Raw genomic sequence first — 23,254 nt, 5'->3', positions numbered from 1 at the left:
CAAACTTCAAAATAGGGGTAAAATCCTTGAAAAACGTTTATTTTAAAATATACCTTTAAAATCGTGGTGTTTTCACGATTTTTTGCGCTTTTCTGTTTAGCCTTGAAAATCAGGGTGTTTTTCCTTAAAAAGTAGCTGTGTTCACTAGGGGGTCCTACAGCACGCCTTCTACCTTAAAAAACGGCAAAATCTTAGAAAATGTTAATTTTTAAATATACCTTAAAAACAGGGCAAAATCTTTGAAAAATGTTAATTTTCAAATATACCTTTAAAACGGGGGTGTTTACACGATTTTTTCTGCTTTTCAGTTTACCCTTGAAAATCGGGGTGTTTTTCCATAAAAAGTGGTAGTGTACTGAAGGGGCCTTCTTACTACTTAGGTTGCCTCGTTGAAAATTGGGGGGCGGGGGAAAAAGTAACTTGTGACGTAAAATCAACCCATATAATATTTTGAGTGTTCGAATAGAAACCAAGGTTTAGCTCCGTGTGGTTTACTGGGTGGTTTTTTGGGTTTTATTTTAGTGAGGGAAGTTAATTTTCAAATATACCTTTAAAACGGGGGTGTTTTTACGATTTTTTCTGCTTTTCAGTTTACCCTTGAAAATCGGGGTGTTTTTCCATAAAAAGTGGTAGTGTACTGAAGGGGCCTTCTTACTACTAACCTATAATCCAATTTTTACCCTTTTGCGATGACGTCATTATCTAGTAACTTCACGTATGTTTGAACTAGGATCAGAAACAAATTTGAATTGATCATAAATAACTATAATGTTTCAAATTTGTTGAAAGAAATTAAAAATTGTCAAATTGACAGGAGCATAAAATAACCTCAAAGTGACCATCAATAAATAAACGTGCCTTTTTCTTTGTTTTTTTCTGTTTCTGTCGTTTCAATAAAGAGAAAGCGAGGAAGGAAATCGTGACGTCACCTCAAAAGGGTAAAAATTGGACTATACTACAGGGTTATTCATGAGAGGGGTATTTCTGAATTTCTTTTTGCCGCAACCCATTATACACATTGCAACAATATCTCGATTTAAAATTTTGAAAACAATTATATTATAAGTTATAACTGAATCCATGATGGCTCTTAGTAAATCTTTGTCAATTCGAAAAATTTGTTTTTCCAATAACGACAAAACCACGAAAACACTGACATGCTCGTACTATTACGATCATAAAATTTTGTCACATGAAAGATGAAATTGTTGTCAATTTGACACCGGTTTAAAATATAATTTTTTTAATATGCGAGTACATTTGGGTATTTGTTTTATATTTTTTATTAATTAAAACCTCGTTCTATTCCATTTGTCTGATTTTTACAACTTTTGAATATTTTCTCGGTAAATCTGACATTCACATTTTCAAAATTGACACAATCAAAATTGAGGTTATTAATACATAAGGGTCGTTTTAGAATGTATGACAGCACGATGACATTAGTGTCCAAAATTTTTTGATCGCAATAGTACATTTATGGAGAGTGTGGAAAGAATTCTGTCGCCGCTGTGGATGTTTACAATCCGATGGTAGACACTTTTTACACTATAATCTGTTTCAATATCAAAAATCCACCACCTGTTGAATTATGTTGGTAGAAAAAAAGAAATCCCTAGAATAAGTTTAATTTTTTTGGTTGGCCCAACCTCCCGACAAAATTTGAGATGAACTGTTGAGTTTATTTACCTAACACAAAATAATTATTATGTGCAAAAAGGTGGTAGCTACCACATCATACCTTTTGAGTAAAATAATAAAATGAGAATAAAAAACAGGATGAACTACGACCAAAACGACTGTCAACAATTTTCTTTCATAACCCCACTTTTTTCTGACACATGCAGACACTAAAAACAAAAGTTGGCGACGTTGTCGGTTGTATTTTCGAGATAGAATCCAGTGTTGGTGGATTTTTGATTTTGAAACAGATTTTAATTTAATTTGTTAATTTATTTGTTGAATTTTGGTTAAATACAGGTTATCTGCCAATCTGACATTTCTGACAAATCTATCCAACTTACTTTGATTTCTAATTTAAGAGAAACAACACATTTGGTTTAGTAGTTACTGCCATTGGTATTGTTGGTTGCGGCAAAATAAAAATTCAGAAGTATCCCTCTCGTGAATAACCCTGTATGTAAATAAGTCAGTTCTACCAACCTTGCGTCCATTAATATCGGGGGCCATCTGGTGATAATTAAAAGCATTAAAGCATAAAAATCATTAAAATTAATTTCAACTTTATTCAGAAAAATGTTTACAATACAGATTTAAAACGAAACACACAAATTTCATTGAGTTGGATCGACAACTCGTCCTGCGAACACTACCAGATCCTTGACCTTGATGTAGAAAATGAAGGGATGATCAGCGATGAACTCTTTGGGGTCACGCGGGGGGAAGTACCCGCTCAGGGGCACTCCAACACCTGAAACAAACAATTCACCCCATTCTTCACCACTTTGCGAGTACTTACTAAGGAAGGTGGAGGCAGCGGCCTCAACACCCTCTTCGTTGACATCGATGACAGTCTTCTGCGCGATTTTGTCGATGATGAGGTCACCCTTGGCACCGGCAATTCCGCTCAGATCGGCTTGTTCTGCGTCGAAGGCCTTCTTCACACCCAACTAGAACGCATTACTGTTTTATCCACGAACCGTCAGCACACCACAGTACTACCAACCTTCTGGAGAATATCTTTGAAGTCAGCTCTACTCTCGATTTTGAATTTCGGCAACGCCACTTTCACGTACTCCTTGGTATACTTAGGGGCCTCTAGAGCTTTCCCCACTTCATTTTCGAGCTGTGCAAGTCCTTCCTTCTCGTTGGGCAAAACAAAGGTCATCGATACGTCTCCACCTTCGAACTCCAACTCCAAGAACTTCGCCTTGAGCTCGGGGCTTTCGTAGTAGTTTTGTGTGGAGGAGTCGCGCATTGTGGCCACCTCGACTGACTCTTGGGCCGTTTTGTAAAACTTTTGATTTCCACTGAGGTACTTCTCGAACGGGACACTCCAATTCCCTTTGAAGTAGAGCGCGTTAATCAGTACCAACCTAGTCCTGGTATTCAGTTGATCCTGATCGATCAAATTCTTGATTTTGTTGTTGGTATGCTCTTCCACCCACTGATTCATAGTATTCGCCGCTTCCGCCTTCTTCTCAAAATCGATGTTCTCCAAATTGGCATCGAAAACATCACTTGCAAGCTTCTTGAAGTCCTCGTTTACGGTGAAATTGTTCTTGACGTAGATCTTGTTGGCAGTTTGGAGCAAGTACCGATCGTTCTGTCTCAAGGTCGGTTGCAGAGACTTGATCGCAGCTTCAATCTTCTCCTGAGAGGGTAAGTGTAAGGCGGTCTTGATCTCCTGAGCGGTCTCATCCTTTGCTCCCGATTGGGCCAAAGCCAGGACAGCTTCGGCTGAGTAAGGACTCACCAAAAAATTTCCATTTTCATTCTTCCTAATCTCCTAAAATTTACGTGCTGCTAGAAGGTTCCACGTATAAGTTGTGACTCACTTTATAAACGGAAGCGGTAAACAAGTTGTTGCCAGAGGTGAATTCTTGCAAGGACGCTTCCGTGGCCAAGGTCATGGTGACACAACCAACAAACACGACAAGAATTTTCAACAACCTAGAAATTGAAGGGAAACAATTGACAAAACAAAGGGAGAGATTGACAGATGATAATAATGTAAAGAAAAGCAAAGAAGTTCTTACATGGTGGTAGTGTAACTTTTCACGGTCGCGCTCGTACTGATTCAGATTGTTGAACGGTGTTAATCCCCACAATGAGCTGAGGACGGTAAACAAGTTACGAAACCACTTAGCTACGGGTACGGATCGTTACCCTCAGGTACTACTTTATTATTCAAAATACAAAGTTAAAATAATGTGGGATCGTTACCAGAAACGCACCGGAAATATGTCCAACACGCAAAACATCGGGTGATAAATGATAAGAGAAAAACCGATCGATAGTACTTAACAAAATTCATTGGTTCTTTTCACAAGAACCGTTTTTTACGTAGGTTTTACTACTCGGCCTGCAAAAATTATAACATTTTTCGATTTGATATAAAATATAAAAGGATGGTCTGCAACGAACGACTTGCTCATCATAGCTATCCGTTTGGCGTGACTCGGGGTTTCTAGGAAAAAAAAAAAAATGGTATTGCTGAGAAGTGGAGAATTGAGTGGTGGTTTACTAAGGTTAGCTCCGGAGCCTACGTCAGAAGCTTCGTCGCTGAAATTGACGACGCTCTTGTGTATGAGGTGGTTGATGAAGAGGACCGATTTTTCGGCGGCGATTCCGCTGAAGTCGCCCTCCATGTTGAAGCCCTTCTTGACCCCCAACTGCAAGAGACCGTGTCACGTTTGCCAAGACTAAATCGGAAGCGTACGTGCTGGAAAACCTTCCTAAGATCTAGCTTGAAGTCGAAGGCGACCTTGGGCATGATGACGTTGACGCGCTCTTCTTTGTATTTCGGGTCGACGAAGGCGGCGTTGAGGCGGCTCTCGATGAAAGCCAGTCCGTTGATTTCGTTAGGGAGGACCATGACCAGCTCGAGTATTTTGTTTTCGAGAGGCATCTCCACGATCTTGGCTTTGAGGTCGGTGCTCTCGCAGTAGTTGTAGATGCCCGTTTTCTCCATGAAGTTGACGTCCACCGACCTGGTGGGGCTGATCTTGAACACGCCCCTCGACGAAGCGTCGCGTTGGAAGAACTTGAGCCAGTTGACCGTGAAGTAGGTGGCGCTGATCAGGATCATCTTGCTGGAGCCGTCCACGTCGGCGGTGGTGAGGAAGTCGGCGATTTTGTGCGCGGTCTCGGTCTTCACCCAGTTGTTGATCGTCTGGGTGCGCCTGGCTGCGTTCACGAAGTCGATGTGCTCCAGCTCGATCTCGTACACCTCGTTGGCGATGGTCTTGAACTCTTTCTTGATGGAGCACTTGCGCTCGATGTAGATCCTGTTGGAGGCAAAGTAGAGGAAGTTCTTTCCTTGCTTCAATATCGGGTTGAGTGTTTTGATGACCGACTCGATGTCTTTGGGGTTTTGCGGGAAGCTGAGGGCGGTTTTGATCTCTTGGGCGGTTTCGTCACGAGAGCCGCATCGCACCAGGCCCAGAATGGCCTCGAGGGCCAGCGGGCTCACCACGAAGTTGTCGTCCACATAGCGCAGGATTTCCTAAAGTTGGGGCGTCAAATGTGGACACTACTTACTCTGGACTTACTCTGTAGAGGTTGCCAGTGAAGGTGGAGCTGCTGGCGGCGAATCCTTGCAGAGGTGCAGCAGCGGCCACTTTATCGACTAAATCTGAACGGTCTAAATGCTAATCAGGCCAAAGGATTTGACACAGGAACGTCATAACTTAAAATTTTACAACTAGATTTGATAGTCTGGCAGTTTGCACTTGTTTTCTCCATTGTTGTTTTCAAACAACAAAATCTTGTAAACACAAAATGCTTTATTATAAAAAATAGTATAGGCATTTTTCACCTAAACTCAAATTTATAAGAACGATTATTATCAATTAAGTACACCAAATTTGTCGTAATGACTACAGTCCATTCAAAAATCAAAAAACCACCAACGTCGCATTTTCCTCGATCATTAGTATCGGCAACGCTGTCTAGTGTAAAAATTGGGTAGAATTTTGAGTTTATTAAGTATCTTGAGTCCGTATTAGCTTGCGGGTTTCGTCACATTACGTCAGTTGTGGGGCTAACGCAATTTTAAAATTAACCTTTTTTTCTTTTCGCCATGGTAAAATCACCCAGGAATTGAATTTTATTAAAAAATCTATGACTTTATTTCACACGTCAAACTAACATTCAAAATTAAAGACGTCAAATCGCTCTCAATCGCTCTATCACGAATAAAACACGATAATGTAAAATTACTAGGAAAGGAGGCGCAGGCTTGCAACGTGACAACAATTTGGCAGGGAAAATCCAACGTGAATGGACTTTATGTACAAATTACAAATAATTAGAATTAATAAATAAATAAAACGTGCTGAGCAATAATAAAACAATTTTAACGAAATTCAAAATTTTAAATCAAATAAATGTCATAATTTATAGTTATACTCCGTACGCTGATAGATTGCACGTTTTTAAATTCTAGTTCCAAAACATAACGTAGTGAAAAATACTAAACTCTCCGTCTCAATTATTTCACGTTATGTAGAAAACCGTTGTAGCCTTGCAGATTAATTCCCGCCACACTTGTCTCTGTGTCTGTCTTCTGTCAAAAAACGTGCAATCTATCAGAGTACGGAGTATACCAACATAGTATGAAAGAATAACTACCTAGGGTTTTTTAAATTTTACCAACCTAAAGCAACAGGTGGTGGTTTTTTGATTTTTGAATGGACTTTAATGACATTTAGATTTAATAAATTGATATTGCACAGTGTTCAAAATCATTAATCAATGCGCATTACGAGTACTTTGAGCTTTTATTAGCTAGAATAAAATAATAATTAAATGTTGAAGCAGCGAAACATGGAATTGATATTAGGATGAAATAAATGTGAAGAGGTGTCGTAACGAAAATGGATGTCCAATTTGTGACTTTCTAGGTATTCTGTTTTTACAATGAAAAGTTTGCAAGGATAAAAAAAAAAAACAAATGGTTTGTATCGAATAATACCGAGTGACTTTTGAAATTGAAATTGAAATTACATATTTTTGTTCGGTTGGCAACACAGTTACAATGTTATGTTGGTAACTTAATTATCAAATTCAAATATGACAGTTCAAAAGTCAAAATAAATCAAATTATCATTATTTATTTCTAGAATGTTAACCTAAAAAGCGAATCAATAGACAACTCTTTGAAAAATGACTAGGGGTACCAGTTGTTCTGGAGTGCCAACCCACTAAATTTGTCTCAATCATTAAACGTCACCAGGTATAAGCACGATCGTGTTTTTGATATTTGTTATTGTTCTATGATTTTTGTTTTATTTTAAACATTTTAAACATTTTAAACATTAAGGATTGTCTAGTTCCTTTTGTCTGTTAGTGCTCTGTTTTTAAAACCTTAAAAAAAACAACAGGTTTAAATTTAAATTATTATTATTAAATTTAACAAATATGAACATGTCTAATATTTTCACACAAATTTACCACTACTGTGTGAAAAACATAAAATTTTGCAAGCATTAGATGTTAAGATGACATAAGCGTCATTAGGTCCGTCTTATGTCACCTCTCCTTAATAATTCGGGCTTTGACAATTTGAAAAATATATCAGTTAAGCATTATTTAAACAAAATAACCGATTTATTGAGAACGAAATTATTTTTTGACCAACTTGTTGCCAAAAACCGTTCTTTCTCTGGATTTAGTACGCAGGAGAAGACACTTTCCCCACAAAAAGTATCACATCATCCGTTTGGAGATAAAACGCGAACGGGTGGTCAGCAACGAACGCGAACCTTTGACCGGCCGCTTCCTCTTCTTCAGCCACCCCTACAACACCTCTTGAACAACCCCACAACCAAACACCGCCAACTCACCCGTTTTAGCACCGACTGCATCTTCCAGTCCCTTCTCGTTGAGGTCGATGCACGTCTTCTGCATTATCGCGTTGATGTAGAGGTCCTCGTGAATTCCGATCCCGCTGAAGTCAGCTCCCCTCGCGAAAGGTTTGTTCACCTCAAACTAAACAACCCCTAGATTCTACCCCGCAACGACAACGAGACTCACGTTCCTCATGATCGGTACAAAATCCTTGGTGGTCTCGATCTTGAACTTGGGCAAAGACACCTGGACCTGTTCCAGCGTGAACTTAGGGTGGACACAAATGTTTTCGATTTTTTTCCCAAGCGCTTCCAGTCCGTCCTTCTCATCGGGCAAAGCGACAACAACAGAAGCGGCGTTGCCTTCGAGGTACATCTTCAAGAACTTGGCTTCGAGGTCAACAGATTCGTAATAATAGAACCGACCCTCACTCGTCATCATGTCAACTTTGATCACCTCGTGGTCATTCTTGTGGAAGTTGGCCCTGATGGTGTGCTCTTTCTTGAAGGGAATCACCCACCCCGACTTGAAGTGCAAAGCGTTGACCAACACCATCTTCGCATCAGGCTTCACCTTGCCCACGCTCAGTAAATTCACAATTTTGTTCTCGGTGTGTTCCTTGACCCACTCATTGATCAAACTGACTGCGTGGTCCGGCTTGCTGAAGTCGATGTTCTCGACCTCAGCCTGGTAGATTTGATGGGCCAAGTTACAAAAATCCCTCTTTGTGGTGAGGTCTTTCTTGACGTAGATCTTGTTGACTGATTGGAGGATGTAGTGGTTGTTTTTCGCCATCGTGGGGAGCAGCGTCTTCATAGCGTACTTGATGTAAGGCGGCTCGCTTGGGAAATTCAAAGCTTGTCTTAGTTCCTCGTACGTCTCTTGTTTGGCACCGATCTGGGCCAAGGAGATGACCACTTGGGCGTAAAACGGACTGCTGACGAAGTTGTTCGGCTCATGGTCGAAAAAGTTCTGCGAAACTCCACGCAATAAGAAAGGACTGAACCAGAGGGACTTACTTTGTACACGCTGAGCGTGAAGAGGTTGCTGCTTGCCAAAAACTCTTGCAGCGCCACTTTAACTAGATCCAGACACTTAACCCGGCCAATGACAGACTCGCTCAACTGACGACTAGATTGTCAAGGCAAACGTAATTTACAAAAACATTTTCAACATAGATATATTTATAACTGAACTACATCTTAAGTATACAAGTCATCAGTCACTCTGTCGGACACACCACTCTACCGCAGAAGCAAATCAGTTCTTTGCGCTTTATGAAGAAGACAAAAGGGTGATCTGCATGGAACGTCTTTACCTTGAACGTCGACGGATTTCCTCCCGTCATCAACACTAAAACCGTAATATGAATCAACTATCACAATTTCACTTGGTTGGTTACCTACTGATTTCGGAGGATTCGTCCGTCCCGATACCTTGTTCGTCGAGATGAATGAAAGTCTTTTGAAGGATGACGCTGATGTACATGTCGCTTCTGTTGTCGATAATACCACTAAAGTCGGCTCGAGTTTCGAAGGCTTTCAAGATCCCTAACTGCAACAGCTCCACTTAGATATTCTTACAGAAGTGAAACTCACCTGTTGCAAGATCGGTTTGAAGTCGATCTGGCTCTCGATTTTGAATTTGGGCAACCTGACGTTCACGTTTTCCAAGCTGAAGCCGAAGTCTTTGAACATCGACGTTGCGTTGTGCTCGAGCGTGCCCAAGCCCTCTTTAGTATTGGGCAGACCGACGATCATCGACATGCACTCGTCTTCGAACTGCAGCTCCATGAACTTCGCGTCCAGTTTGTGGCTCTCGTAGTAGTGGAAGTGTCCAGTGATCTCCATCATGTCCACTTTGACGGTGTTGGTTTCCGTTTTGTAAAAGTCTTGCTTGGTGGTCAAGCTCGCCTGGAAGGGTTTCAACCAACCGGCCTTCAAGTACAAAACGTTCAGCAACACCATCTTCGTGTCTTCCTGTAGATTCTGCGCCTCTATCACCTCTTCGACCACGTTACCGCTCTGCTTCTTGATCCACTCGTTGATCAGACTTGCCGCTCGCTCGCAATTGGAAAAATCCACATTTTCTATGTCCGTATGGAGGAGCTTCTTGGCGCTGGCTTTGAACTCTCTCTTGATAGCTGCTTGCTTGCACACGTACACTCTGTTGAAGCTCTGCCAATGGTAACCCTCGTGCGATCGCAACTGGGGATTTACGATCTTTATGGCACTTTCTGTGTCTTTAGGGTTCAAGGGTAGATGAAGAACGGTAGCCAATTCTTCTCCAGCCTTTTTCTTACAACCGCTCTGGATCAGGGCTAGAAGGATGTTCATGGAAAAGGGACTCACAATGAAATCGGTTGCGACGGCGGTTTTGGTCATGCTCTACAAAAGACTTGTTGAAGGGATGAACTGTAAGAAAATGTCACGTACGAGGTACACATCGGCAGAAAGTACGTTGCAACCAGAGATAAACTCCTCCACAGCAGCTTTATCCACAGACACGGAGCTTTTCATGACTGTGGAACAGCATGTCAGTGTTAAATACAACAGAAAAAATCATATTTACCTTACAAGACAAGAAGACTTGTAAAGTGTCATAATTCATCGCACAAAGCAACTAGATCCTTATTGCAATTATTTCATAATTCAAAAACTAATTATTGCTGTTTTATCATATTAACAACACAATTTATGACTCCACTTAATCTGGTTTTATGAGTCATTGTGTAACACTCGGTGCAATACGATTTCCACATGCCTTTGTGACCAACAATTAGTTTGCACGACCACGCAATTCCACCACCATGAAGATTGTTACTTTTGCAATTCTAGCGCTAATTACTCCCAACATATCTTTTGGAGTCTCCGTCGAAGAATTTACTAACGGTAGCAGACTCTTCGCATCAGCAGTCTATCAAGTAGGTGTTGTATATCTTTTTGCCAAGGGATAAATCGATCCACACTTAGGAGGTTGCCAAAACTGGCAAGAAAAATATTTTGGTGAGTCCAATCTCGATGGAAATCAGTCTAGCTTTAGCGCAATCCGGTGCTAGAGGTGTCACAGCTGAAGAAATCCGGACAACTCTGCATCTCCCCGACAGCGACCAAGAAGTCGCCTCATTGTTCAAAACGCTAATATCAAAGTTGAAAAGCAACAATGAGTTTGTTTTTGAAAGTGCCAACAAAATTTTTGTGCAGGATCACTATCGCATCAACGAAACCTTCAGAGTGGAAGCTTCCGAATTCTATTTCAGCGAATTGGGTCATGTCAATTTTGTCTCCAAGTACAAAACCGCCCACAGTATAAATCAATGGGTGAAGAGACAGACGCGCTACAGAATCCAGACGATGATCGATCCTGAAACCCTCAAAGCCGACACCGTCGCCATCTTGGTGAACGCGTTGTATTTCAAAGCTTGGTGGGTTCAGAGATTCTCATCGACGGATACTCGCAAGAGGTCTTTCCACAAAACGACCCACGATGCTGTCCAGATTGACTTCATGTACAGCGACGCCTTTGAAGATCCCTTCAACTACTACGAAAGTCGTGAGTTGGAGGCACAGTTTTTGGAGATACCCTTTCGAGGTGGAGCAGCGTCCATGGTCTTCGTTCTGCCTGATACCATCGATGGAATCACGAGATTGGAAGACCGAATGAATGAAGTGTTGGCTCCCAAACCCTTTCGAAGAGCGTTGGTGGATGTGACCATTCCCAAATTTACAACCAAAACGACAAACAACTTCCAAGAAATACTCCAAAAAGTGAGTAGCGGCTCTTGTTGGGGGTAGCACACACGATCGATTCTTGCAGATGGGTGTGAAGAAAGCCTTCCAGAAGAGTGTGGCGGACTTTAGCGGTATTGGGGGCCAGAAAGGAGATATCTTCATCAGTGATGTCATGCAGAATTGCATCATTAAGGTCCAAGAAGTAGGAATTGACTTGGCGGCTGTGTCTTTTATAAGTATATATCAATTTGGTGGGGGAAATGTTTTGTTAAATTGGAAATAATTTCTGTAGGATCATATTCAACAATTGATACCGGAGAATTCAAGAAAAATTTCGTCGCAGATCATCCTTTTATCTACTACATAAAAGCACACGATGTGATCCTTGTTGTGGGAAGACTAACCGATCCAAAGTAATATGAGGACTTGTAAAACAATTTTCTGAAGTGGCTTGGTGTCAGTTTTATTTCGGTTAATCCTGTAGCTCTGTAATAAAAACTATTCTGTTGTGGTGTTTTTATCTCTACAAGAAACAAGCATTCAAGGTGGTGTGTGTGATTGGGTGAAAGATAGGACGCTGCACAGCGATAAACTGATGTTTTTTCAAAACACTTCGACCTTGCCTCTGGTGATAATTCAATAATCTCCGAGGCAAACGTCATTTTCCAATAAACTCTTGTACCGATCAGATCAAAATGAGGTTTGTGACTGTTGTGTTTTTATGTTTGGTGTTGACCTGGTCTGGTGCATCTCTCCAAGAATTCCCAAGCGCATTTAACATATTCGCTGCGGCTGTTTACAAAGTGAGTCCAACAGTCTGACAATACAATAATTGTAATTGTGCAAACTTCAGGAAGTTCTGAAAACAGAGAAGGGCAACATTCTTGTGAGTCCTCTTTCTGCTGAAATCATCACAGCTTTGGCCGAAGCTGGAGCCAAAGATGTCACAGCTGCGGAAATCCGAAGCGGTTTGCGCTTGCCCTCCACGGAAGAGCAAACCAGGTCACTCTTCGTAAAGCTACTTCCGACGCTGAAAGGAGACGGTGAATTTTCTCTTAGTACAGCTAACAAAATCTACGTGAGGCAAAACTTCTCGATCAAAGACGAGTTCAAACAAGTCGCCACGAGAGTGTACCTAGCGGATTTGGAAAACCTTGACTTCTCTAAGAGTGATGAGGCCGCCAGCGCTGTTAATAAGTGGGTGGAGCAGCAAACTGGTCACAAAATAAAAAATCTGTTGAAGCCGGGTGATGTGGATGGAAGCACCGTCGTCATCTTGGTCAACGCGCTTTATTTCAAAGGGGCATGGCGGCGTCAGTTTCCAAAGTTCGCCACTGCGAAGAGAAAATTCCACACGACGAGTGCGGAAGTGATGGACGTGGAGAGCATGCTCGAACACGGCGCACACTACAACTACTGGGAGAGTTCGGAAGTAAATGCAAAGTTTTTGGAGTTGCCTTTCAAAGGCGACGACGTCTCTATGGTGGTGATTCTTCCCAACGAACGAGAAGGAGTTGGGGCACTGGAAAGCCAAATCGAAAAAGTCCTCGAGGCGCCTCACTTTACAAAGGAGTTCGTCGAGGTGGTGTTGCCAAAATTCAAAATCGAGAGTCAGATTGGTTTTAAACGGATTTTGGAAAACGTAAGTGAGCGCAGTTTGCTAGGTTAGAGTTGACAGGGTGTTGCAGCTAGGGGTGCAGAAAGCTTTCGGAAGAGATGCGGATTTCAGCGGTATCGCGGGAGACAAAGGGGACCTGTTCATAAGCGAAATCATTCAGAAAACTTTTATTGACGTCGACGAAGCTGGCGTCGAAGCTGCTGCTGCCACGTTTCTTTGTGAGTAGTTCCGCTTCGAAATGTCAAAATGTGAAAGTTTTGCTTTCAGCTATTCGGGCAGCGTCTCTGGTGCCCCACAAGAAACAGTTCATCGCGGATCATCCGTTCCTCTTCTACATCCAAGTGAAAAAGGTTGTTCTGTTTGTAGGAAAAGTGACAAATCCGCAACACTGACACCAATCGGGCTTAACTTTTTTAACGAATTGTGAAGAAAATAGTATTGTCTTGTGTTTTTATTAAACATTTACTACAGTCGAAGTGTGATTACTGATTATATTGTCACCTGAGATGCCTTCAAGCAAATCATTCTTACTAGTCCATTTTCTTTATTAAGATATTTTACATAAAGTTGTATGTCTGACAGAGAATGTGAACACTGAAATTAGTTAATCTTGCGTCGAAATGAGCTTTACAGCGCCCCTCCAAAAGATTTCGTTCCGTTTTGCAACAAATGTCAAAGAGTTGCACTGATACGGTGCTAGTCGCTGCACCAAGGTCTGATAACATTGATATTGAATTCTTTTATGTCTTACAACGAATTCGCTCTCGTTTTAACAGATTTACGAACATTCTTGCGACAAAAGTGTAAAAATGAATTTTGTGTACATAACCTCAAACGTCAAAGTTCCAATAATTATACTTTTATTATAAACGCACCTACATTTATTAGATACATAACATTAAATAAATAATATTGGTGGGATTATGGTATATGCTACTTTATACATTAGAAAATTTCAGCGTTATACAAAAATCATAGATTGCTTACTGACCCACAGATAGATAAAACAAAGATTGTTGAAGTTGTAAATGCGACATTTTACACAACAGATTAATTGATAATTAATAATAACACAGTCGCAGACAATTACTAACACTCTGCCGACAACTGTTTCAATTTTTCATCGACTTTGTTCTCCCATACAGAATTTAAGTCATTCAACATGTCTGTTCTTGCCTGTTTCATGCATTTTCTAAACGAGTCAAAGGGGCAACTGGTAGCGTTTTCTACTTTTTGAGATTCCGAATAACAATCGTTGATTGTTTTTCCGTCGCTTTGTTGTCTTTCGTTGTACACCATGAAACTATAAAAATATAGATTGCCACATACATCTGCAAACGAAGATGATTTCAATACCGTAAGTCCCACAAGAAATCTGATTTCTGATCGATGACAACAGTCGCCGATTTGTTGGTTTTACAAGGCAAGGTGAGATTTGTTTCAAATGTCAATTTCGTCACCTCGTCCATAAATGTGTTCCATTCATCTGTGGTAATGTCGTTTTCAAATTCGTCTGCGGGCTCGCAAGAACTATCACTGTTAGCAACAATCCAAAGAACCTACAAATATGTGCGCATGACTCAAAGGACAACAACGACCAAAAGTTACTTACATTGTTAACGAAGAGAAAAAATATAAACAGTGTTTCCTTCATTGTGCCAATTCTACATTGCAATAATTATCACAATCACAGAAGGTTGACTATCTTATCACTATCAGTGTCAACACAAGTAGTACAAATAACGGAAACATAAAATAAAGATAACAAACCTAGATGCAATACATATCAAACAATTACTTCAAACAATAATTTATTCGCAATTTGGGTGTTGTCTTAAAGCGAAATGATTTAAAATTCGATTTTTGAATGTTGAGATTGGGTCTTTCAGCCTTCCCATTTTGTCGTTTTTTACCGTTCTTCTCCAATAAGCGCGTTGGTACTAGTTCGTCTACCGAATTTTGCTCGACAGTTTCGTTAAGAGGAGTATTTTTGTTGTTGAATATTTGGTAACTGTCGCGGTCAGAGTTACCGATTAGGTCATGATCTTCTGGAAGGTCATTCAAAGGTTTAAGCATGTTGCAGATGACATTTACGTCGAAAGAGAACTTTGGAGAGGTAAATCTGAAATGAACGGTCGGTACCCTTCGCAGGGGAGACTGAAACCTCTGTAGTTTTCCTTGTTGGTAATCCAAATAAAACTCCATCTTCCATCTTTGGTCCAACACTTTTACAACTTGCGCGCAAAAAGACAACACTGGAATGCTTTTGGTGACGTCTTATGTTGATTAATCCATTATAATATCCTTACCTTGCTTTTTTATCTGTTTACTGTTTGGACTCCAGCCTAAACGAAAGAGACGATTAGTCGAGAAAAACAACGCGAGAGTGACCCACCTTGTGATGGAAGAGCTCCACTTGACGTTCTATTTGCATAAAGCTTTGGAAAACAGTTGTCAGAAACTTTACAAACACCCTATACTACCTACCATTACTTCTGGAATTCCATTTTCCAGCACAACTACTCCTTGATCTAAATTTAAGGGAAAATTGTAAAACAGTTGGTCATTCTCTACCAAATTCGAGGACGCGGGATGAGGTTTTGGTAGTTCTTGGTTGTTGGTTGGAAAAGGGTCATATGTTAAAAGCCATTCTGTATTCAGCGAGTTGACCAAAGTGTCAATGAAATCTTCGTTGTAGAAATCATCAAAGAAATCACTTTGGACATCGTCAGTTTCCGATTCGCTGTGATTGGTAGCACTGTCTTCGCCTTAAAATTGAGCACTTTACAAAACTGAATGAATCATTTTAAAAAGCGTCTCAATAAAACATGTTTTCATTATTGTCACGACAAACGAATTGTTACGCTGTGATGACGTCGGATTGCCACGAGAGAGTGAGCCCACCTGATGAATTATACCTTGAGTTGGATCAGCTAACCCCACTTTAGAAATTAAACTACACACAAGAGTATAAAAGCATGTAACACTTGAAATATTAAATTTCAAGAAGCACTGCCTCCTGTAACTGATACTCGTGTACGCTTCATACTTACTAGGATAATCCAGCATCAGTTTGAACAAATTATTACCATCGGTCAATCTACAAGGAAAAGCGTTCACTTTGTGTGATGACATTGTCGACCTGCAAGAGTCACAACGTGAACGAACACGAACTCACGAACACATATTTTATGCATGTTTTTTAACTTTTCTTTTCTGAGAAAAAGTACTACCAGAGAGATCTATCCACTAAGGATCGATCATATTACTCAGCCGATAACAACGCGCAAACATTTTATTTGTATTTTCTTTGAACGTAGTGCATAAAATGCACTGCAAAAATGTTCCTGACCTCGGTCCACGACATCGACGTAATCTCACTTTTAATTTTTATATCAAAGAAAATCCTACACAATGCACGCCATTGACTTCTACAATATAGTTAGTTTGTTTCTTATTTCCTTTTGGTGTTTGTACTGTTAACCTCGTTGCCATGGTAACAGCGAATAAACTACTCCAGTGATGTCATACATGCAGTGTGGAATAAAATGATTTACATCTAGTTACCTTTGGAATTTTTGCACATGTAAATTTTCCTCTACCGCTCTACTTTTTTTTTCGAAGTGCCGAACTATTAGTTCTGTCAATAAATGTCATCAATCGAATTGACAATTGTTACAATTTACTAAATTGAATTAACAAACGTTGGTGGCCACTTTCAACACTAGCTGTGACTTGCTTTTGTTAGCTCCTTTTTAATTTCAATCTCAACTTTGCATTCATATCATCCCTTCGCAATAAATCACATTTGGATTTTGGATATACAGGGTGTCCCAGAACTCGCGGATCAAATTGAAACTGTATATTCCTTGATGGTAATGAAGGTAAAAAACGTTTAGAAAAATATTCAGGGTGCAACAGATTTTTAGTTATGAATTAATCAAATTGACCAATAGAGCTCGATCTAATTTTCCCTTTATGAGAAAATTGAGTACCTTCCCTCAATTGCCAAGCAACGTATAATTCGATGAATAATAAAATTATTTTCAATATTTATCTGGTCAACTTGTCGAAACAGACGTCAAAAGTGACAGCTACTTTTGAAATAACCAAAAATGGGATAATTGCGCCAAAGGCAGGTGAATAATTGTACAGAATCTAGATCAGGAAACGCAAGAAGTTTCTTCTTCCGACAATGAATGAAATATGGTTTGTTATGAGCGAAAATTTCCAGAGCAATTGTAACCTTGAGGGGTATGGGAAATTGACGGGAGGGATATGATGAATTGAACCTTTGTTGATGGAAGGTAAAATGGCGACGTAGCGTCAAGTGAGTAATACATATTACTACCTTAAAAATCTTAGTAAAAAGTGAAATATGCAGGGCCTGTGAAGTGAATCGGAATCACAAGAAATTTATCCTGACTCCTGTGCATACACTCTGCATCTGCAACGTATTAGCGCAGCTACACGAGCGGGACGAGTCATCGTCGAAATGAAAGAAAAGACTTTTAGGAACATTCTTGACATTGCTAAAAAAGCTGGAGTTACACGTAGGTTTTGAGCAACAAATCAAGCATAGTGGCAGTTCTGAAAGAAAGAAGACAAAACTGGATTGAACTAACCTATTTATTTTAGCATCATTATTAGTAAAAATTTAAGATCAAATTTTATAACTAAACGATGTAGAATGCAACAAATGAAATAAGAAACATGCAAAATAAAAAGAATAATTTATAACATGTGTTCAAATTGACCACCTTTCATCTGAAGGAATAGGCGAGCTCGTTTTATTAAATTTTCCCTTGCCAGTCTAAGCACATTAGGAATAACAGTAGCCAGTGTTTCGTGAATTTGGTTATTTAGTTCTTCTAAAATATTGATAGGTTCGCGGTAAATATAGTTTTTCAAATATACTTCTTCTACCGTCGTCATCAAAGGACTGAAGAACAGCACCTTCAGTCTCTGGCGTTCTAACTTCTCGCGGGGGACCACCAATTTCTTGTCAGGTAGGCACCAAGGACCCAGTGTCTCGAGCACGGTATACCAACCATAGAAATACGTTATAATTTGGATATGGCAAACGTCGTGGAAAACGTATTGCACGTGCATTGCGCGGGCACTTTCCATAAATTATGAGCATTTCGGCATACTCTGCAGCTGTATATATGATTTCAATACGAAGTTTGACAATTTCGAATCAAATTATAACTTGACGTTGTCAAAATCTTCACAGTTGCCCAAACATTTACTTGAAATTCCATACCATTCTTACTAGAATTATGTTACTAGGCAATTCAAACCTTTGGTTAAATTTACGTGAAATTCAAATTAACAGCGTCCTTCTGATTGGTCAACTTGAATTATTCATTACAAAAAATCGATTATACCCTGTTCTTTTTTTTAAACGCTATTGCTTTCAGTTATCACCAAGGATAACGCACTGTAAATTTGATCCGCGAGTTCTGGGACACCCTGTATATTTTGAGGTTAGGCTTTCTTTTTTTCGTAGAGCGGCATTTCGTATTTTTACAAGGGTAATGCAAAGGTAACTAGATGTAAATCATTTTATTCCACACTGTACTTTAAGTATTGCACCACTATTTATTTTTTTTGTTTTTAATTTTTTTTTACATAACACACATTTTGACAATTTGACAACTATAGGTATTTAACAAGGTAACAGTTTTTGGTAACATTAGAACTCTGCTGTAATTAACACTGAAGTGCTTATAATTAACAACTTTATAATAACATTTGATTCAACGTGTCTTAAGTTATTTGCAAATTTAAATAGTTAAGTGTCAGAGTTGAATGACAGTTGACGTTTAAGAGAGACGAAGAGTGCGTTTAGGAGATGATCGTTTTGACAAATCTAAATCTTTATGATTTAAAAAATAAGGACAATTAGGACTATAAAAAAGAGAAATTGTGTTGAGGCCACATTATAGATGGCACCTTTGGAACGCTGCCTAGATTCTCTGGGATCACCTTTCAGGGGGCCTTTGGACGGGCTTCGTAATACATTGCGTGACTGGAAATCATTTTTGCTGTGGTTGGAGGGAATATTATCGTCTGGTAATAACGACAAACCGAACGAAGAAGGATTATATCTTTTATCAAAGCTGGCTTGGTTGAAAAAATCTGGACTTTGTTGTGGACCAGCTACGTCGTCTAGATCGCTATAGATTTTAGAATTGACAGTTGTCAACCAAGACAACTCTTCATCATATTCATTACTCAACTTGATCCTGTTGACAAGAGCCCAGTCAAGAAATTCTTTGTCAGCGTTGTGACGACATTCTGGGTCCAGAAGCAAGTATTCTATTTTACAGGATTCTGTACAAATACTTTTCGACAAATCTCTGACGGGATTCATTGTCAGATCTATTGTTATGAAGCTTCGATTTGCGAAGATTCCATCAGGTAAAGTCTCTATCAAATTGTAGCTCAACGACAGTGTCAAATTCGTTCCGCTGACTCCCTCAAAGACATTTTCTTCTACTAGATCGATTCTGTTGTGGCTCAACCATACATCTGCATTGTCTTCTTCGATGAAGCGAAAACACAAAGTACACAAGATTTTAATCTTGTTGCGCATAAGATCAAGAAATTTCAATTTCGGTGTTTGGACAAAAGAATATGGATTCAATCGGCCAATGTGGTTGGAGTTTAAAGACAATTGATTTAAATTAGGTAGATTAAGAAAAGCTTCATCTTCTATTACTTCTATGGAGTTGGAAGTCAAACTGAGGATTTCTATATCGAGGTCTACAAACGTGTGTCTCTTAACTATCGAGATTTTGTTGCCAAAAATTGAAATTGTTTTGTCGATTTTCTGGCCTCGAAAGCAATTTTCTTCTATGTCTTCTATGTTGCAACCGACAAACTCAATTCTGTCGATCTTGTTGGTGATGTTTAACAAACTGTTGCACAAATGTGGAATCAAATGATTTGTAACGATGTCCTTAGTGTTGTCCAGAGATGTTATCACTGGAGCTGTTTGTGTTACTTCTAGATCAGCTTTGTCAGTCAGTCGATATTCGATAGCAAAACTTCCGTTTTGCTCACATCCTGAAGAAAAATCTACAGTGAAGAACAGCAGAATGTATTTCAGCGCCTCAACAAGCATCTTGCTTCGAGCTCTGACATCAACTAAGACTATAATAATAATAAAATAATAATACATGATACTAATGGGAAATCGACTAACTGGCTAGTTCTTTCTTTAATACAGTTGCTTATGAAACGACTCAATAATGGTAGTTTAATTTTTTCAAGTTTTTGTAAAATGTCAAAGTATCACTTCCATTAGGCTCAATAATATTACCTAACACAAAATAAAGGACGACCTATGAAAACAACTTCAACAAAAAATATCACATCAACTCGATAAACGAATGATGAGAAAATACATTTTAATTAGATTATGATATAGTTATTTACATAATTAGTGGGATAAAAGCAATATTACAGGACTCGAGTTTCCTGTAATATGCTTTAGCCCACGTGTTATGTACAAAATTTTATCTAAGACCGGCCCAAATTTAAAAAATAAATCTTATCTATTGATTTTCGCCAGTGAAATAAATGAGTTTCATTACCGCGCTCAGTGGGATAAGAATTTACTTATCCCACTGAGTGAGGTAATGAAACTCATTTATCCCACTGAGTGCGGTAATGAAACTCATTACATCACTGAGTGAGGTAATCAAAATGCGTAAGGTAATGAAGTTCTTATCCCACTCAAAATTAGTGGGATAAGTATCATTTATCCCACGGGATTAGATAAATTAGTTTAATTTAATCGCAGCTTCACCGTTGCTTTGACAAAAGTCAAAAGTGAGATTTTTCTTTTGACAGTCATGAACAATATATCTGACGCGTCCATTTTTCGATGCCCTTGACAAGGAAGCAAACATATTTAATTAAAACTTTTTGTTCTAATTTACCTAATGAACGAAATATAAAAATGCGTATCAACAACTTCGTCGTGATTATTACAAATAAAAAGTAACACATTTTCTACTTTACTAATCTCACTATCAACACCAAGAACAACATTTGAATGATCTGATACGTTGTAGCGGTAGATCTGGACCGAGGAGCACCAGACCAAGAACCTTTAACCGAAACCTGTTTCTGGCTCGATACAATGACATTATGCTCGCGAACCCAAATCAAAAATTCCTTGTCCAAATTTTCGACGACACCACTGTCGAGATAAATGTTTACAATTGTGCAGTTGTACAAACAAATTTGCCACGACAGATTCTTCAGATTGTTCAATTCCAAATCGATGATTGTAAAAGTGTGGTTGTTGAAAACACCGGATGGCAAAGTCTCAATCAGATTGTTTCTTAAGAGCAGTATTACATTCGCGGATCCAAAACGAACCAACGCATTTCCTTCCACCTCTGTTATTTTGTTTGCGGTAAAGTCAACATAAATATTGTCCTGGTGCGCAAATTCCAAAAACCCATCTTGCAATACTTCAATGTTGTTAAAGCTCCCATCAAGCATGTGAAATTTTGGTAACAGAACAAAACAGTCTGGATGCAATCGCGTGATCAAGTTATTACTCAGGTTGATTTCTTTCAAGTTTGACAGATTGTAAAATGCTTCCGTTTCTATCACCGAGATCAGATCGTTTTTCAAAATCACAGACTCAATTTTCAATTCCACAAATGATCTTCTGCGCAGCACAGTAAGCTCGTTGGCGCTGATGTCGATGGATCGAGAGATGTTTTGACTTCTGAAACAGTTTCTTTCTATCTCCTTGATGCCACAAGCAAAGAACTGAATTCCCTGGATTTCGAAAGATATGTTGAGCAGAGCGCTGCATAAAATTGGAATTGATGCCTGTTCGATCATAATCTCAGTTGCATTTTTCACTGATCCAATAACATCACTTCTGATCGTCTTTATCAACAAATCTGGCATCAACATGACTTTATACTCGATGGTGTCCAATCTGTTACATTGCAGAGCTAGATTTGTGGCACAAAAGACTAAATACACCTTTGCTTTGATCCAGAACATTTTTCTGTGCTGTCTGACTTAATACAAAAGAAATGTTTCGAAATCAAATGGATCATCAACACTTGATCGATCGAGTTGTTTTACCGAAGCTCATTATTGCCATTAACTTATACTAGAAAGAATTGTTTTCGCTAGTTCTTGCATATTTCTTCTCCAACTTATAAGAACAAAATGCTTTGTCTTGTTATGTTTTGTGGATTGGAGAATTTTTAAACAATTTGAAACAAATTGGAAAATCTTAAAATAAACGATATTCACTTCAATCCGACTACCAAAGTGTGGTGACATAAAAATGATTCATTTACAATGTAATTATTATATTGAAATAATCTTTTCTGCGTTAATCTACAGACAATCTTTAATTATTTAATTTTTAATAATCTGTTAATGTTTAGTTCCAAAATTAAATGTAATAAAAAATTGCACAATGTTACTTTCAATTATGAAGTGTCGCAATTCGGTCGATAACATTTTCGATCTCCCTATCGTTCATCAGTATTTATCAAAACGAAACATTATAGATGTGGCAATAGAATTGATGAAATCGTCCAATTTTATGTCACTTATGAGAGTTTATTTGAGACTTCCAATGTATAAAAACATGTCCTGGATTACCCCTAAAGTATACAGGCTGATTCACGTAGTCCGTTCGTTACAAATTTTCTGATTTTCCAAAATCGTATTAATATGAAAATTCGTAGCCGACTATAATCGACTGCTCCAAGTTCAAATAATAGTAGTTTATTTGACGAGTTTGTGTGTAAATTGGGCCTTTTTTGGCACGAGTGGGCCATTTTAAAAAACGAGTGAAACGAGCGTTTTAAAGGCCCACGAGTGCCAAAAAAGGCCCAATTTATACACGCACGAGTTAAATAGAACGTTTTTTTGTTCGACGAGCCCCAAATCTTTTAAAACCTTTAAAATTAGCTTGACATTTCGTTTTGACAAGTTGTGACATTTATCAAAATCCGTTCACATAGGAGAAAATTCTCAAATTCTGACAGTGTCGAACAAAAAATATTTTCGAAATGGCGACACTTCCGGAAATACCGGAAATCGACGCCATCTTTGTTTTTTTTAAAGAACAAATCTTGGATTCGTTTGACTTTTGCGTTAACTGTGAAATAAAAGAGGTAAACGAATTCAAGGATGAAACAATTTAGTGTCAAAATGTTTAATTAGAACTTGTATTTGTGCCTCTCTTTAATAAAAACTTGTAATCATTTATATTATTTACCTTATTAAGTGTAAAAATATAAATCTGAAGCAACTGAAAAGTCATTCAATTTTTTTTTTAATGTCGTGTCAAGTTAAAACATCCGGTCAGTGC

At 38.9% G+C, this 23,254-nt stretch overlaps 7 protein-coding genes and 1 long non-coding RNA gene across 10 annotated transcripts; 3 read left to right on the top strand and 5 right to left on the bottom strand.

Moving 5' to 3' along the window:
- Nucleotides 1-2,226: 2,226 nt before the first annotated feature.
- On the bottom strand, nt 2,227-3,865 carry LOC138138321 (alaserpin-like). The gene is made up of 5 exons (XM_069058160.1): nt 3,720-3,865; nt 3,519-3,633; nt 2,687-3,469; nt 2,480-2,630; nt 2,227-2,431 (listed from the first exon to the last, which is right to left on the bottom strand). Coding segments are annotated over exons 1-5 (1,188 nt in total). The 5' UTR covers nt 3,722-3,865; the 3' UTR covers nt 2,227-2,294.
- A 110-nt stretch (nt 3,866-3,975) lies between these two features.
- On the bottom strand, nt 3,976-5,512 carry LOC138138322 (serine protease inhibitor 3/4-like). The gene is made up of 3 exons (XM_069058162.1): nt 5,235-5,512; nt 4,208-5,188; nt 3,976-4,150 (listed from the first exon to the last, which is right to left on the bottom strand). The coding sequence occupies exon 2, from the start codon at nt 4,769-4,771 to the stop codon at nt 4,226-4,228; it is 546 nt and encodes a 181-aa protein (XP_068914263.1). The 5' UTR covers nt 4,772-5,188; nt 5,235-5,512; the 3' UTR covers nt 3,976-4,150; nt 4,208-4,225.
- A 1,556-nt stretch (nt 5,513-7,068) lies between these two features.
- On the bottom strand, nt 7,069-10,186 carry LOC138138567 (uncharacterized). The gene is made up of 9 exons (XM_069058553.1): nt 10,105-10,186; nt 9,969-10,054; nt 9,132-9,920; nt 8,940-9,087; nt 8,759-8,886; nt 8,553-8,669; nt 7,720-8,505; nt 7,530-7,674; nt 7,069-7,482 (listed from the first exon to the last, which is right to left on the bottom strand). Exons 2-9 carry the CDS (start codon nt 10,050-10,052, stop codon nt 7,355-7,357), a joined length of 2,325 nt encoding a protein of 774 aa, XP_068914654.1. The 5' UTR covers nt 10,053-10,054; nt 10,105-10,186; the 3' UTR covers nt 7,069-7,354.
- An 82-nt stretch (nt 10,187-10,268) lies between these two features.
- LOC138138145 (serine protease inhibitor 42Dd-like) lies at nt 10,269-11,772 on the top strand. Of its 2 annotated transcripts, XM_069057911.1 has the most exons (5): nt 10,269-10,456; nt 10,506-10,538; nt 10,737-11,300; nt 11,350-11,500; nt 11,557-11,772. In XM_069057911.1, exons 1-5 carry the CDS (start codon nt 10,343-10,345, stop codon nt 11,679-11,681), a joined length of 987 nt encoding a protein of 328 aa, XP_068914012.1. In that variant the 5' UTR covers nt 10,269-10,342; the 3' UTR covers nt 11,682-11,772. The 2 variants fall into 2 exon arrangements, with proteins under 2 accessions (XP_068914012.1, XP_068914011.1); XM_069057910.1 differs by having other exon boundaries at nt 10,270-10,456; nt 10,506-11,300.
- Nucleotides 11,773-11,809: 37 nt separating this feature from the next.
- Nucleotides 11,810-13,358, top strand: LOC138138147 (antichymotrypsin-2-like). The gene is made up of 4 exons (XM_069057912.1): nt 11,810-12,067; nt 12,118-12,906; nt 12,953-13,100; nt 13,150-13,358. The coding sequence occupies exons 1-4, from the start codon at nt 11,960-11,962 to the stop codon at nt 13,272-13,274; spliced, it is 1,170 nt and encodes a 389-aa protein (XP_068914013.1). The 5' UTR covers nt 11,810-11,959; the 3' UTR covers nt 13,275-13,358.
- A 367-nt stretch (nt 13,359-13,725) lies between these two features.
- Nucleotides 13,726-16,281, bottom strand: LOC138138148 (uncharacterized). Its single transcript, XM_069057913.1, has 8 exons — nt 15,936-16,281; nt 15,370-15,650; nt 15,278-15,320; nt 15,192-15,227; nt 14,681-15,137; nt 14,495-14,594; nt 14,239-14,441; nt 13,726-14,185 (listed from the first exon to the last, which is right to left on the bottom strand). The coding sequence occupies exons 1-6, from the start codon at nt 16,015-16,017 to the stop codon at nt 14,570-14,572; spliced, it is 924 nt and encodes a 307-aa protein (XP_068914014.1). The 5' UTR covers nt 16,018-16,281; the 3' UTR covers nt 13,726-14,185; nt 14,239-14,441; nt 14,495-14,569.
- Nucleotides 16,282-16,422: 141 nt separating this feature from the next.
- LOC138139042 (uncharacterized) lies at nt 16,423-17,622 on the top strand. Of its 2 annotated transcripts, XR_011162191.1 has the most exons (3): nt 16,423-17,021; nt 17,117-17,212; nt 17,267-17,622. It is a non-coding gene; the product is annotated as an uncharacterized lncRNA (long non-coding RNA). The 2 variants fall into 2 exon arrangements; XR_011162190.1 differs by lacking the exon at nt 16,423-17,021 and having other exon boundaries at nt 17,028-17,212.
- Nucleotides 17,623-18,552: 930 nt separating this feature from the next.
- Nucleotides 18,553-20,855, bottom strand: LOC138139041 (carboxypeptidase N subunit 2-like). Its single transcript, XM_069059198.1, has 2 exons — nt 20,835-20,855; nt 18,553-20,037 (listed from the first exon to the last, which is right to left on the bottom strand). The coding sequence occupies exon 2, from the start codon at nt 20,012-20,014 to the stop codon at nt 18,773-18,775; it is 1,242 nt and encodes a 413-aa protein (XP_068915299.1). The 5' UTR covers nt 20,015-20,037; nt 20,835-20,855; the 3' UTR covers nt 18,553-18,772.
- Between the last annotated feature and the right edge of the window lie 2,399 nt (nt 20,856-23,254).

The sequence above is a fragment of the Tenebrio molitor genome, chromosome 9 (genome assembly GCF_963966145.1).
Source record: "Tenebrio molitor chromosome 9, icTenMoli1.1, whole genome shotgun sequence".
Lineage (NCBI taxonomy): Eukaryota > Metazoa > Arthropoda > Insecta > Coleoptera > Tenebrionidae > Tenebrio > Tenebrio molitor.
This window is presented reverse-complemented; position numbering and strand designations above follow the sequence as displayed.